Source organism: Trichosurus vulpecula, chromosome 3 (assembly GCF_011100635.1).
Source record: "Trichosurus vulpecula isolate mTriVul1 chromosome 3, mTriVul1.pri, whole genome shotgun sequence".
In the NCBI taxonomy this organism is placed as follows: Eukaryota; Metazoa; Chordata; class Mammalia; order Diprotodontia; family Phalangeridae; genus Trichosurus; species Trichosurus vulpecula.
Window position 1 is genome coordinate 18,471,369 of NC_050575.1, and position 14,700 is coordinate 18,486,068.

The window sequence follows — 14,700 nt, forward strand, 5'->3', positions numbered from 1 at the left end:
TTATGGAGATTGGAGCTGAAGAAAGGCTTCGCTTTTCCTCTCAGTCTCCCCACCTTTGAGCTGGTCTCCCACATCTGAAAAGTTTGAGGTTATCTTTGATTCTTCACTCTTACATCTCTGATATCCTGTTACCTTGTCAGTACCTCCTCTGTACTCTCTTTCACTTTGTCTTTTATCCCTTTTCCATGCTGCCATCCTAGAACAGGCCCTCACTACCATTTTTCTTTACCCTTACAATAGCCTCTTAATAGATCTTCTAACCTCCCAGTGCACAAGAGTGTGTGCATAGCTCCAGACATGTTATTGAAAGAAAAGAAAGGGAGCAATGGATAGAAGTTACAGAGAAACAGATTTCAGCTTGACATGAGGAGAAAATTTCCTCACAATTAGAGTTACTCAGAATTATGACATGATTCCTCAGGAGGTAATGAACTTCTTATCCCTGGAAGTTGTCTGATGCAAATGACCACTTTGAATATTACAGAGTGTATTCTTGTTGGCCAAAATGACCCCTGAGTTTCTTGCATTGAAATCCTTATGTTACTCCATCCTTTCCTGTTGAGTCTCTATTAATTTATGTGATTTGGGCAAATTACTTATTCTGTCCAGACTTATTTTTCCTCATTTATAAAATGTGGCAACTTGAGCTAGGGTGATCTGTAACATCCTTTTCTATTTGAAAACCTATGATCCAATACTATGTATAATAATGTCATAGCGAATGTCTTTTAGTGCTCACTATGTCCAGGCACAGTGGAAATTAATTCAGTGACCGCTGTATGTACTGCATGGAGAAAGTGTATTGCTGCATTGGAACTTCATGGAATTTCATGAAAATGTGCAAAAAAAAAAAGAAAGTACAAATAACTAAGGCTAAGTCACAGAGGATTTTACTTTTAACTTAGAATTTATATTTTTAATTTTCCAAAGTCTTACCTGTTTTTTTACAGGTCACTTAAAATTTGTGATCTTGTGAATGTCTCATGAGAGCTTTTACAGTAACCAACACTATGCAATTTTGCTTTACAGTAATACTTACTATATGACGATAAGCCCAAGAATCAGTTCATGCTATTGATTTTTAATATATTTATTTCATCTACTATGCCAAGATTCTAATCAACATTGTAATACCATTAATTTCCTGACTCAGAATTTCACATTGTGAAAGAAGTTGGATTAGTATCTTTAATGACTTCATCATTTCCTAAATGTTGCTGATTTTAAGCATTATGGTACTTTGAGTGACCATTGATTAAGAGGTGAAATTTGAGGTATTCACAATTAGAGGATCAAAGCCAAAATTAAAGAACTTCTGTGAGATTCTGGTTTAATTGACTTTAAAAACCCTAGATTATGAAATCATTCTTCTGGAAAACCAGTTGCTTTAAATTCAGAACCAAGAGCTATCAAAATGTCTATTACGATTATATACTATATATAGTTTTCTGTTATGATCATATACCATATATTTAAAGGAAGAATTATACAGGATACCTTTTTGGTGGGAGGGTGGAAACATCTTGTTTTGATTTTTCATTTTACAAAAACGAACAATTTATTGCTATCACCCTTCATTATTCTAATTTAAATTTCAAATTATGTCTTTTAATTGCTTTGGTGATGGCCTGATTCTTTTCCAAGCACTTTACCGGAATTACTAAGTGACATGCAGTCCAGAAGATTTTAAAATAGGCTCCACAATTTCTATTACCTTAAGAGATTTAGTATTATGTTTGCTTTTAGCTTTAGAGGCATTTGAGGTTTAACTTTTTGGCTTTAAAAAAGAAAAGAAATACCAGAATATTTTTCAGTAGTGGTTTATTTCTTGGCAACTTAAGTTTGCAAAATAAACCTTTGAAGAAGTTTGCTTCAGATAATATGTATCAAAGCATCGAAAATATCAGTCCCTTTCTCTACACTCGTAGTCACTGACATCATCCATAACTTGGACTGTTGCAATATCTTTCTAACTTGTCTCCCTGGCTCAGGTCTCTTGACTCTAATACATCCTCCCCTGAGCTTCAAGGTGGGTTTTCTAAAACGTAGATATTACCATGTCACCTCCCTGATTGACGAGTTCAAGTGGCTCTCTGTTACCTCTAGGGACAAATGTAAGTCCTCTGTTTGGCATTGAAAGCTTTTTATAACCTGGCCCCTTCCTACCTTCCCAAACTTCTTACACTTAACTCTCCACCATGCACTATGATTAAGCCATACTGGTCTCCTTACAGTTCCATGAATAAGAGACTCCCATCTCCCTTCTCCATTCCTGGCTTGTACCCCTTCACTTCTGTCTCCTAATTTCCCTGGCTTCCTTCAAGACCTAGCTCAAATCCACTTTTGCAAGAGGTTTTTCCCAATCCCCCTAGCTGCTAATGCCATCACCTCTCATTTTTTATCTACTTTGTATATTCCTTATATGTACCTGGTTAATTGTATTTTGTTCTTCCTTTAGAGTGTATGCTCCTCAATGATAGGATCTAGGTTTTGCTTCTCTTTATGTCCCCCCCACACTTAGCACATTGTATCGCACATAGTAAACACTTAATAAATGCTTGTTGACATCCTATGACAGAAGGTGAACATTTGCTTTCTTAAGCATTTTGTTATCTGTTGGAAACTCTTAAACCTAAGTGAAGGTAATTCACCTTGACTTTGGAAAATATTTAGCCTGAATTGTAATTTTTTTTACTAATCTGATATGCTGAAAAATTAAGTTGACAATATTATCCAGAATGTTGGCCTGTAGATTCTTATGTATTCATGACTCTTATTTTAGAATTTATGCATTTCTAAGACAAGGCTACCATAATGCATCTTTTCTCTAGTTTTGGTAAAAGTAGGAACATTCTATAACTAAGGGAAGTGATAGAGCAAGACCCTCATTCCCATAGAAAGTTAATAGATTCTTTCTGAGAATTCTGAGGTTACCCCTCTCCCATTTATCATAGTACAGTACCTTCCATTTCTCTCAACTTTTGTTTCAGAGTAGTTACTTTATAGGTCCTTGTTTTCTGTGGAACAATTGAAATTTCACAACTTAACCAGTAATATTTTAACCAGACTAGCAACCTAAGAGTTGAAATAAGAAAACTTAGTAAGTTGTGAGCTTATAGAAAGTTCAGGGTCTCATCCCTCCTGTCTGTTGTTATAATTTCTTATCTCCCCACCTCTTCAGTACATTTTTCTCATAGCTGTAAAATTAATATTCCTATTGCTGGTCTGATATTTCCCTTTCATTTGGTTCCGTTTTTCAGTTAGAATAAAGTAGATACTTAGCTTAGCATTTAAGGCCCTTCATAATAAGAGTCCAACCTACCTTTCCAGCATTATCCCATACAAATTTAGTTCGTGTCCTCTGTGTTCTGGCCATACCATCTACCTGTTAACTGAACTCTTAAACCTTTATTTTTTTTTAATTAAGCCTATCCCCTCACATATACTCCTTTTTCTGCCTACTGAAATCCTTTATTTCAGTATTTAGCCAAGATATCGTGTATGCCATTGATGGAACCTTTCCTGATTCCTGCCCCGGCTCCCAGCAGAAGTGCTCTCCCCATCAGATTTTTCTTATATCACTTAATATGAATTTTTCCTTTGCCCACATCACATTATGTCATACACAAAGCTAACCTATTAAAGTATAAGGTCACTGCATGCAGGAACCATGAGATTTTTATCTCTTACTACCCCTGGAACATTCTTCCCTCAACCAACGTAGTATCATCGTGGACTGCCAGTTGAAACCTGGCATCGGGAGGGAGAGGACCCTTCCCAACTCCTCTGATTGCTTACTTTGCTGTCAAGGTTTGAAAGAGGGAAGAAGTAAGTCTCCTTCCTAAGAGATGGAGGACCACCAGGTCCCTTGGGGGGGGGGGCGGAGAGAAAAGGCAGGGCAATTGGGGTTAAGTGACTTGCCTGAGGTCACATAGCTAGTAAGTGTGTCAAGTGTCTGAGGCCACATTTGAACTCAGGTCCTCCTGACTCTAGGGTCAGTGCTCTATTCACCGCACCACCTAGCTGCCTGAGGACCGCCAGTTCTCAACACCTGCCCTGGCTTTGTACCATGCAGACTCTTGACACTTATGTCTGACCTACTAATGTAACCTAAGGACCCTTGGGCCTTACCATCTACCCCACTTCCCTGTATTCTTAGGATTTCTAGGCCTTTCCACCTGGTCTACAGCGGAACTTTTTTAATATGTTGTCTCTCACACTTTGAATTCCTTGAGATCAAGGACCATCTCACTTTTTTTCTTTTATGTATCCCTAGCACTTAGCACAGTGCTTGGCACGCACATAGTGCTTACTAAATGTTTTTTACTCCTTGATTTTCTATCCTAAGTACTTAGTACAGGATCATGCACATAATAGGTACTTAAATGTTTTTTAAATTCAATTAGTTTGTGAAGCTTATGAAATCTTGACTACTGTTATTAAGATGTATATAAGAGATAGTGCTGGAGGATGGAAAGAGTTATGTTCCTTTGAAATATGAGGAGAAAATAGCAAACTCATATGTGAAGAAAATTTACAGGTAAGAGTCGGTATTTAAATATAATTTATCATGGTCTGCTAAATGCACAGTGAATTTGTTAGAATGTATTAGAAATAATTTATGTTTTTATGGTATCTGTGATTTTAATCTTTTTATTTGCTTGTGTCACACACACACACACGACCCAATTGGCATTTTTTTTTTCAAAGAATCAGTTACCGAAAACTTTAAAAGGGGAAAAAATCTAATTAAAATGTGAACTTAAGGTTTTCAACATACCTAAGCCTACACACACACTTAACCTCAACTTTGCTATTGAATGATGCTGAAAACAGCCATATATGCTCATTTTGTTAGTAAATTTTACTTCCTTTTCCTAATCTTCCCTCAGTTAAGTTATTTGAAGTAATTGAAACTGAAAAAACACTGTACTTAATCATGGAGTATGCAAGTGGAGGTAAGTACATTTGTTTTTACTTATTTACCTTTTATGTGTTTTTTACTTGTAGACACCCATCTAGCTATTATGCTGATTTTTTTTTAAAAAAAGATTTCCTTTAAAATTCAAAGTTAGCATATTTGAGGGCCACTTGAGAAAATTCCCTCAGCATTTAAATTATGTTGTGTTGCTAGCTTCTCCTTTCAGTTACATTATTAATTTTGTTCGTATGATCTGCAGTAGTCATGTATTTTAAATATTATAGGGTTTCTTTTTAATACTATGTACTTCTGGAATGTCAGGGATCATGACAAATAGCAAAAATGTCTGCTAGTTAACTGAAATGCAAGGCTATATGAATACAAACATTTGGCTCAGATGCTTTGAACATGGATGTGGGCAAGAACTGCAGGATAAGGAGGCATGGGTGAATTTCAGTCTCTATACCAAGGAAGGGAGTGCTAACATCTAGAGCATCACACAGCTATTGAAATACTGAATTGAGGATATAGTAGTCGATTACTGATTTTACTTTTATATATAACAGTTTTGTAAAATTGGTTCCTTTTAACCAATTGAGTTTTTCTTCTCTTGAACTAATTTATATTTCACAAAACACTGAAAATTTTTTCTTTTACTAAAATCTTCTTTATCATGAATACATTCTAATAATCTCATAGTCATTCTACAGAACCAGTAGGCAAAAGCAGTTAATAAATACTGTTTCTCTAATGAACTTGTAAGTAAAAAGAAGTACTCTGTACCCAGTGGGGGAAAGAAAGAGTCATCACGTACACGTTTTCTTTTATTATGTGTGGAATTTTTCTGAAGTGGCAAATGATGAAAATTGATTCATTTTAACCGTATCAATTAAATGTTGTTGCCACTGGATTATCTACTGTAATAGAGAACGTTATCTTGTTATATAACCTTTCCTTTCATAGATTTGTGCATTTGACCTTCTTAGGGTATATTTTAGTTGGATGAATAAGGGCGTTTTGAGAAGAATTCCTGTCCTTTAAAGATGAGGAAACTAAGGCCTTGGGAAGGGGTAGTTTGCCCCAGGACATGTAGCTGCTACACCACTGTTACAGAATGACAATCTCTGCCTTGGAGGGAAAACTTGAGTGGGCTCAGGTGGACTTAGAAAGATCCACCTAGTCCAACCCATACCTAAACAAGAATCTCCTACACAGTATACTCGGTACCCATCCTTTGCTAGTGAGGAGGAACTCAGTGCCTGCTGGGGTAGTTCATCTTACATTGGAACTGAGGCAGAACAGTGTAGCGAATATAGCATCAGATTTTGGAAGCGTGAAGTCTGGGTTTGAAGCCTGCCTCAGGCACTTTAGCTGTGTGACCATGGGCCAATCACTTAGTTGTCAGAGTTCATTCATTTGTAAAATGAAGATAATAGTGCTTGCACTACTTAATTTATCAGGTTGTTGGGAAGAAAGCGCATTGCAAATCATAAGTGTGTAAACATATAAACTATATCTAAATATTAGGAGATTTTTTTCTTACTTCTAAACTACTGCCTCCCTACATCATATGTGAAGATAGCCGGCATATTCCCCTTAAATATTCTCTTAGGCTAACCATCCCCACTTTCTTTAGCTTGTACTCATGATTTCAAGATCTCATCTTGTTACAGTTGTTTGGAAGTCTGAAGATTATCAGTGTTCTTCCTATGATACCCTAAAATGAACACACTGTAGTATGACCATGGTAGGATACACTCAAACTGTTTCCCTATTATTGGAAGGTCCTGCTGAACTTGCAGTCCACTAAAACTTCCCACATCTTTGTCAGAAAAATTCTGACTATGCCTAGTGTTTTACTTGTGAAGTTGAATTTTTTAATGCCAATGTAAGATTTTATACTTAGCCTTATTAATTTTTTTCTTAGTAGATTTAGTCTAATATTCTAATCTGCTGAAATATTTTTGGGCCCTTGTTAAATTTTAGGTATTCCTCGTCATAAATTGATAACCTGCCATTTAAGTCATTATACAAGTTATTAGTAAATATTAAACAGCATAGGTCACAGAACAGATCCCTCAGGTTCTACCTTCAAAAATGACATCAAATCATTAATGACTACACTTTATATAACATAATAATCAGTTCTAGAAACACATCTGTACTATTTTCTAGCTGATATCTGTGTCTTTTCCACAGCTTTACTGTGAAACTTTGTTAAAATTTAAATGAACTATCAATAGCATTTCCTTAAACTACACTTCTAGTAACTCTTTCAAAAAAAAATAAGGGGAAGCTAGGTGGCGCAGTGAGTAGAGCACCAACCCTGGAGTCAGGAGGACCTGAGTTCAAATCCAGCCTCAGACACTTGACACACTTAATAGCTGTGTGACCTTGGAAGTAAAACTCCTACTTGATTCACCCATTCTTGCTAGCTATCATGCTTTTAAAAAATAAATACAGTGATAACGTTTCTCCTGATCTCCAATCTTTTATCTCCAACTGCCTACTGGATAATCTAAATGGAAGTCTCATATACTTAAATTTGTTATATCCAAAATTGAACTTATAATCATTCTTCGGAAGGCACTGCTCCCCTTTTAACCTCCCCCACTTCTGTCCTCTTGACAAAACCACTAACCTGGTGCAGGCCCTGATTACTTCATGCCTAGATTTCTGCAGTAACCACTTAGTTGGTCTTCCCGCCTCAAGTCGCTCACTACCTTAGTCCATCTACCACTCAGCTTCCTGAAGTGCTGGTCTCACCATGTCACTGCTTCTCCCCAATCCAGTCAATTCCAGTGGCTCCCTTTTAACCTCCAGGATCAAATATAATATCCTCCTCTTCTTGCCCTCACCTCCCTTCCATTTCTATCCAGTTACACTCACCTCTTTCCTATTCTTTGCACAGTACACTCCACTGCATTTTTACTGACTGTCCCATATACCTTGGAATTCTCTCCTTGCTTATCTTCATCTCCTGGCTTCTTTGGTTTCTTTTGGGTCCTACCTAAAGTCTTGATTCTTCCTTAAAGCTAATGGCCTTCCCTCTGAGTTTATCTCTAATTTATCTTATCTATATCTTAATTATACATGGCTGTTTGCACATTGTCTCCCTCACTTAGACCATGAGCTCCTTGAGAACAGGGATTGTATTTTGTCTTTCTTTGTATCCCCAGAATTAATTTTAAAATCTAATTTAGCCAGTAGATTTTTTATGCATATGCATTCTTCTTTGTAGGCAAGTCTTCTTTTTCTTTCTCATCAGAATTATTTGTCTTAAAATTTTCCTTCTTGAGAGCATCTCTTCCTTCTTGGACTGATTTCTATAAAATTTAATTCCATGAGATTTAGCCCTCCTTTCTGTGAAATATTTCAAACATGACCTGCCAAACTCAAAGGTGTTTGCTTAGCTTTCCTTTTCTTCACAGTCACAGATTCTAAAAGATAGTGATCACTTTGCAGAATTCCCATTGTTTCTTCCTTACCTACCAGTTCCTCCTTGTTGATGAGAATCAGGCCCGGATTTTAGAAATTCCCCTTACTGGTTCTTCTTTACTTTAGAAGAATGAAATTTTCTTTAAAGAAAGAAAATAAATTCTCATTTGGCTACTTTTGACAGAGCGAACTCTGACAAATTCTAGATAATTTTCATCCTCATCCCTGTATAACATGCCTTCATGTTATTCTTGTGTTCTTTCCTCCCACTCATTTATTTTTACTTTTTCATAGAATCCTAGATTTGGAATCAGAAGCAACCTTCAGGGTCATTTAGTTCAATTCCTTCATTTTACAGAAGAGGGAACTAAAGCCCAGAGAGCTTATCCTGCCCAGGACTTCATAAAGTTTATTAGGGCATTTCAGTTTTCTTCCGAGTCATTTTTTCGTCCATGTAAATCACTGCAAGTCAGTAGTTATCAGGTCTAATAGTTTTTAGGACGTTTGCCACATCCCTGATAATACATTTAATCTCAAATGCCTCATAAAGCAGAAATTTCCAGTTCAGTTGACATTTTTGCTGCCGAGCATGAGTTCAGTGGCTCTGGGGCAGCTGTAGTTTTGGCTTCTTAACAGCCAATCCCCACTTGCTTGATCTCAGTCAGTAGCAGTGTGTCCTTGGTCATGGCTGCTATGGACGGGATGGATTGGTCTAGTTCCAGCCCATAACTATGAATTCTTTAGGGCCTGGAGAGACATTATTAGGTAACCGCCATACAACTCATTTTTTACCCGCAAGAATATGAAGGCCAGAATAAAGGAGTGCTTTGTCTTCCTCTTCAACATTTCATTGCTGAGCTAAATGTACTTTTTGTTGGTGGTAAGAGTTGAATGCACAACTGTCCTATCTGCCCTAACCACTATGTCCTCTGGACCACTGGACATTGCCACCTGCACTTCAACTGCATCCTAAGGACCCCTGAATGTTGCCCATTACCTTCCTATTATGCCAGCTGAGGGCTTTTCCATCTTCCCTGCAGTGAAACTCTCATATGTGTTGTTTTTCCCTATTAGGATGTGAGCTCCTTGAGAGCAAGGACTGTTTTGAATTTCTGTTTGTATTCCCAGTATTTAGCATAGTGCTTAGTAAGTGATTACCAAACTTTAAAAAATAATAATTTAATAATAAATGTTTAATAGATAGATTTTTAAATCCTGATGCGATTGACCCAGTTCCTAAATTATAGCATATTGATTGTATGTGACTTTATATATGGTTTTAGGAAATTTCCCTTAGGGTTCCCCACAGTATTCTATGGATGTCATTCCATTTTTATTTCATGGTGTTCTAAGTCAAATCTATAAAACATAGATTGATTTAGATCTATAAATCTATAAAACATTATAGATTGACTTATCTACCTGGTACTAAAACTTTCAAATTTTGTTTCAAATCATAAGCACACTGTTGATTTACTTGTCATCCCTTATTTTGCCTCTGTATATCATGTTTAAAAGAGCGCAAACACTTCAGAAACACTAATGTTTTATTGAGCTACTATTTAAACTGCTGGTTTTTCTTTGTGCATGATTCTCCTTTGTACATTTTAAGTATATTAATTGTTCCAAGTCAGCATATCATAACTTTAAATAATCATTGTATTTGCCCCCTCCAATATTATTAATTTTAAAACAATCAAGAAAGTATATAGATTTTGAATTTAAATTAAAATATCTGCATTATGGAATACTTAATATTTAATGTTCTAATAATTCTTTTCTGGTATGGACCTGGAGATTCAAAGATAATAGGAAACACATTTTTATGGTGATTTTGACAAATATTTTAGCGTCTTTCCTTCTATCCTCTTTTAGACTATACTGAGTTGGCTTTGAAATCTAAAGTTTTCCATTCTATCATTTAATTATTCCAGGCCTTAATTATGGTTCCATATGTGCAAAAATGATTCTTCATTGATAAGGATAGTTGGGTGGGATATTCTGAAACATTGTTAACTTTTAGTGCCATGTTCTGCCAGCACCACTTTAAGTACTTCCTTATAACAAAGAAAAGTAATTGAACAAAATTAACCAATAAATTTGATAGCTCATGCAACTACATGTTGCATGTATAAATTTACATGTATAAATTTATTGCATTCTACTGAGAGAAGAGACATGTTTCATCATCTGTTTTCAAGAACTGAGAGTTATCATTCCAGTTAATTTGCGTTTATCTGACAGTTAATCTGTCTTTTAGTGTGGCTCCCATGTTGCTGAAATGATCTGCTTTCAGTTACATTTTTTGTAATCACTGTGGATGTTCTTTTCTTAGTTCTGTTTTCTTTGCTCTGTATGACTTCATCACTTCTCATAACTCTGAATCCATTCCAGAATAATAGTATCCTGTTGTATTCATACATCACAATTTGTTCTGCCTTAAACTATGGACACCCACATCATTTCCAGTTTTTTGATGCCACAAAAATGTTATTAATTTTATTTTTAGTAGACTTTATTTGAGTGTTATAAATAGGCTGCTTGTAGTTATGCTTTACTTCATGAAGTGGTGTAGTCGTGTTGCTGAAGAGTGGTATGCTAGTCAGTTGTGATTGACATTTTCCTGTTTGCCTATAATTTTAATAACATTCCATTTTCATTTAAATTTGATCTTCATTTGGTGTTATTCCTAATCCTGTATCTTCTAAATATCTCTCTACTTCCCCAAATAATGGTCTGTAAACAAACACCTAAATGCCTCAGATAGACATTTTTAAAGGAAAGTTGACAACTTTTTATGATAGCAACGAATTTAAAAGATAGTAGGAGCCCATTGAGAGATTGGCTAAAGAAATCGTGGTACATGAATATTTGAATATTATTCTCCCAGAAGAAATGAATGTGAACATGAAGAATTCAGAAAAGCACCAGAAGATTTATAGAAACTGTTGTATAATGGAATGGAGAAAGAAAAACTGTATATGGAATGACTTCAAAAATTTAAATGGAAAGGATACAAAAAAGAGAGAATATTGTGTAATTGTAATGGCTAAGTTTAGTCCTGAAGAAAAATTCTCCCTCTCCCCCCCGCCCCTTTTTTTACGAAGAAGAAAGTGTTCAGTATTTCATATACTGTTAGTTTGACTGGTTGGTTAGTTTTGCTGAACTGCCTTTTTCATCTTTTTAAATCTTTGTCATAAGAGATGGTTTATTAAGTAGGAGAGTAGGCAAGGAATATATTAGTAAGTGAAGGTAATGTAAAAAGAAAAGATAAAAAGGAAAGTAAAGACAATGCCATGGGAAAGAAATTAAGGAGCACTGCAGTGAATCTTTATAAACACGTCAACTTTTTTAAAAATTTCAGTTGTGATATAATAAAAAAATTTAAACAATGTCTCACAAAATATGAATTCTGACCATATGAACAGCATAGTAGAACAAGGTCTAGACTTAGAGTCAGGAGAATTTGAGTTTCAGTCCTGACTCTCTAGCTATGTGACCTCTGTCAGATCATGTAATGTGTCTTAGTGTTAGTTTCCCCATCTCTTGAAAGGGAATAACAGCATCTCCTATGTCACGGGAAAGTGATGTAAGTTTGTTAGATTTTATTGATGAGAACTGGATGGTAGTCATTAAGCTTAAAACTAGCTGTAGCTATAATTTTATATCTTTTTTTAGACATACAACTGCATTTGAAACGTTGCTAAAGATAAAGCATTTAAAATTCATGTTAAATTCTTTAGTTTCAGTAGGCTTCTTTCTACTCACTTGTATTTTTCTCAATTATAGGTGAAGTGTTTGACTATTTGGTTGCACATGGAAGAATGAAGGAAAAGGAAGCCAGAGCTAAATTTAGACAGGTATGCATGAAGTTCACTTCTGGACTAAACTGGGAAGCTAATAAGCACTTATTTGGTTTTCTCACCATTTATGAAGTCTAGAATGGTGGTTTCCAGCCTTTTTTAATATGAAGACTCCTTTTCAGCATCAAAATGGTACTCAGACTTGAAGGAAGTTATATTATTAGTATTTGCTGATTGACATAATACATGATGACCAAAAACTACTAAGATTCTATAAGCCTTTTAAGTGAATTTATATGTATTCTTTAAGTATCTCTGTTTAAAAACTAGCTATACATACATACATACATACACACACACATATAACAGGGCAAGATATTATTTAGTTTACAGAAAGTATATTATACAGTCATTTTTGCTTATTTTGTTCAAGCTAAATAAGATCATAATGACAGTTCCTGTTGTGCATATGGATTTGTGAAACTAGCAGTAACTTCATGGTACTCAAAAGATCTTTCTCCAATGATACATAATGGTGGGGATGTTGCTTTGGGTTCTTGAAGGCTATGCCAGAAGAGTAAAAATCTGTCAGGTCCTACCAAAATGGAGAGGCTCGGCATACATACCCCATGGTGAATGGATTGTGTTTTCTATCTGAGAAACAGCACCAAATTGGTAGAGGCTCCTCACCAGAAGTTTGGCCACCAGATTTTTTAGGAAAGAAGAATCAATGAAGACTGCCAGGTTATGAGGAGAGGTTTGCATTCTTCATCAGTTGAGGGGAATACTCTTGCCATCTACTGGAAGTAGCTAAAGCAATTATTCAAACTCTCAGATTCTTTTCATACTTGTGAAAGTGGGATATTCATGAAAAACATTTTTATCATATAGGATTATAGGATTGCAGGAAATGTTAGAAAGTAAAAGTTAAGCTGCTTGTAGAACAGGTACTAGTTGATTTTGGTGTTTGTATCTTTAACACCTGGCACATCATTGTAGGCATTGACTGACTTTTCTTTGATATCCTTGATTCTTCACTAAAAGTATGCTGAGAGGAAAGGCTTTAGTGCTCTTAGGATGAATGATTCCTGAACTTCATTCCTGGACTCATTAGCCCAATATATAATAGTTTGCCATAGCCTGGGAATCTGTTTTCTCATTGTGTGACTATTACCTGAATCCTTCTGCCATGCTGAAGAAGCTAAGGTTATAGTTGTCACATGTGGATGTAGAAAGAAGGGATTGAACCTACACAGCTACTGAAGTCCCTTTCCGCCTAAGAATTGTTGAGACCAACAGTATCTGGCTGTGTATAGAGTTATAAAAATTTGCCTAGATGAACAGGGTTGTAATTTGCAGCAGGTATACTGCAAAGATGTGGTCCCAGGAGAACTTAGTTTTTTTTTTTACACTTGGCCTACAAACTTTGGAAATGCACAAAATTTATCCATTTGGGGTTAAGCCTAACACCTGGACTGCTTTGATGAACCAAGTCAGCAAGTTAAGCAGAATTATTCTTTAAAGTACCACCTGGGTGAAAATTTACCATATAGTATAATTTCATGTTAATGTAAAGTACACAAGTAATTAAGAACTCTTAGATTTGTTTTCCTTTGATCCCTCACATAACATATACTGCCACTGTCTTTGCAACAGTTTTTCTCCTGAGTTTTTATGTAGCTTTACCTAGCTCCAAGTAGTTATGTCTTTGAGTTGTGCAGTTGTAGAAGGAGATGGAAAAGATGTAGATAGTCCATGAACTAAATTTGGAATTTTCAAACCTGACCCAGAGTTTTCTACAAGGGCTTCTCAGGGACTTTTTTTAAAGTAAGTGTAGTCGTGGAAGACTTATTTTATTCTTCACCTTTTACAATATTCCTATAAGTTAGATAAAACATCTCTTTTTTTATGGATAAGGAAACTTGTCCATAAGACCCAGTTTATTGTTTGCCCAAGGCTACAAAACAAGTCATAGAGTTGAGACCAGAACCCATGTGTCCTTACCTGTAGTTGACTGTCTTTTTTTCCTAAGTGAGGCAGCTGAGGTATAATGGAAACTGCACTAAATTTGAAGTTAAAAGATATCACTATCATAATCATCATGACCAGCATTTATATAGCACATTACATTTGTTTACAAATATTATCTCATTTGATTTTCAACACCCCTCGATGTTAGGTGCTGTTAAAAATTCCCATTTTACAGATGAAGAAACTGAGGCAGAGGTTCGAGGACTTGCCTAGAGTAATGCAGCTAGTAAATATAATGGCTCGATTTGAACGCAGGTCTTCCTGACTCCACGTACAGCGCTCTACCTGCTTTACCATCTTGACTCTGCCACCTTCTAAGTGTGAAACCCAGCAGCCACAACCTTTCTGTCCTTCAGTGTCCTTACATTGCTATGTGATGCTAGTTGTTGATGGTGTGTAATTGTTGGACTGTAGTAGTAGGTAGTGTTATTCCAGTTTGCCAGTTACAAACCACATTTTTGCTTTCAGAAAATCTTTCCTAGACCATTCCCGATATTAGTCCTTTAT

The 14,700-nt window shown here is 35.8% G+C and overlaps 1 protein-coding gene across 7 annotated transcripts in view; it reads left to right on the forward strand.

The window, feature by feature from the left end:
* Window positions 1-14,700, forward strand: part of MARK3 (microtubule affinity regulating kinase 3) — a 140,169-nt gene that overhangs the window by 61,811 nt on the left and 63,658 nt on the right. For all 7 annotated transcript variants that reach the window (XM_036752305.1, XM_036752306.1, XM_036752307.1 and 4 more), the window contains 2 exons: window positions 4,893-4,958; window positions 12,149-12,219. In XM_036752305.1, the coding sequence (XP_036608200.1) occupies window positions 4,893-4,958; window positions 12,149-12,219 (137 nt within the window). The remainder of the gene's footprint in view (window positions 1-4,892; window positions 4,959-12,148; window positions 12,220-14,700) is intronic.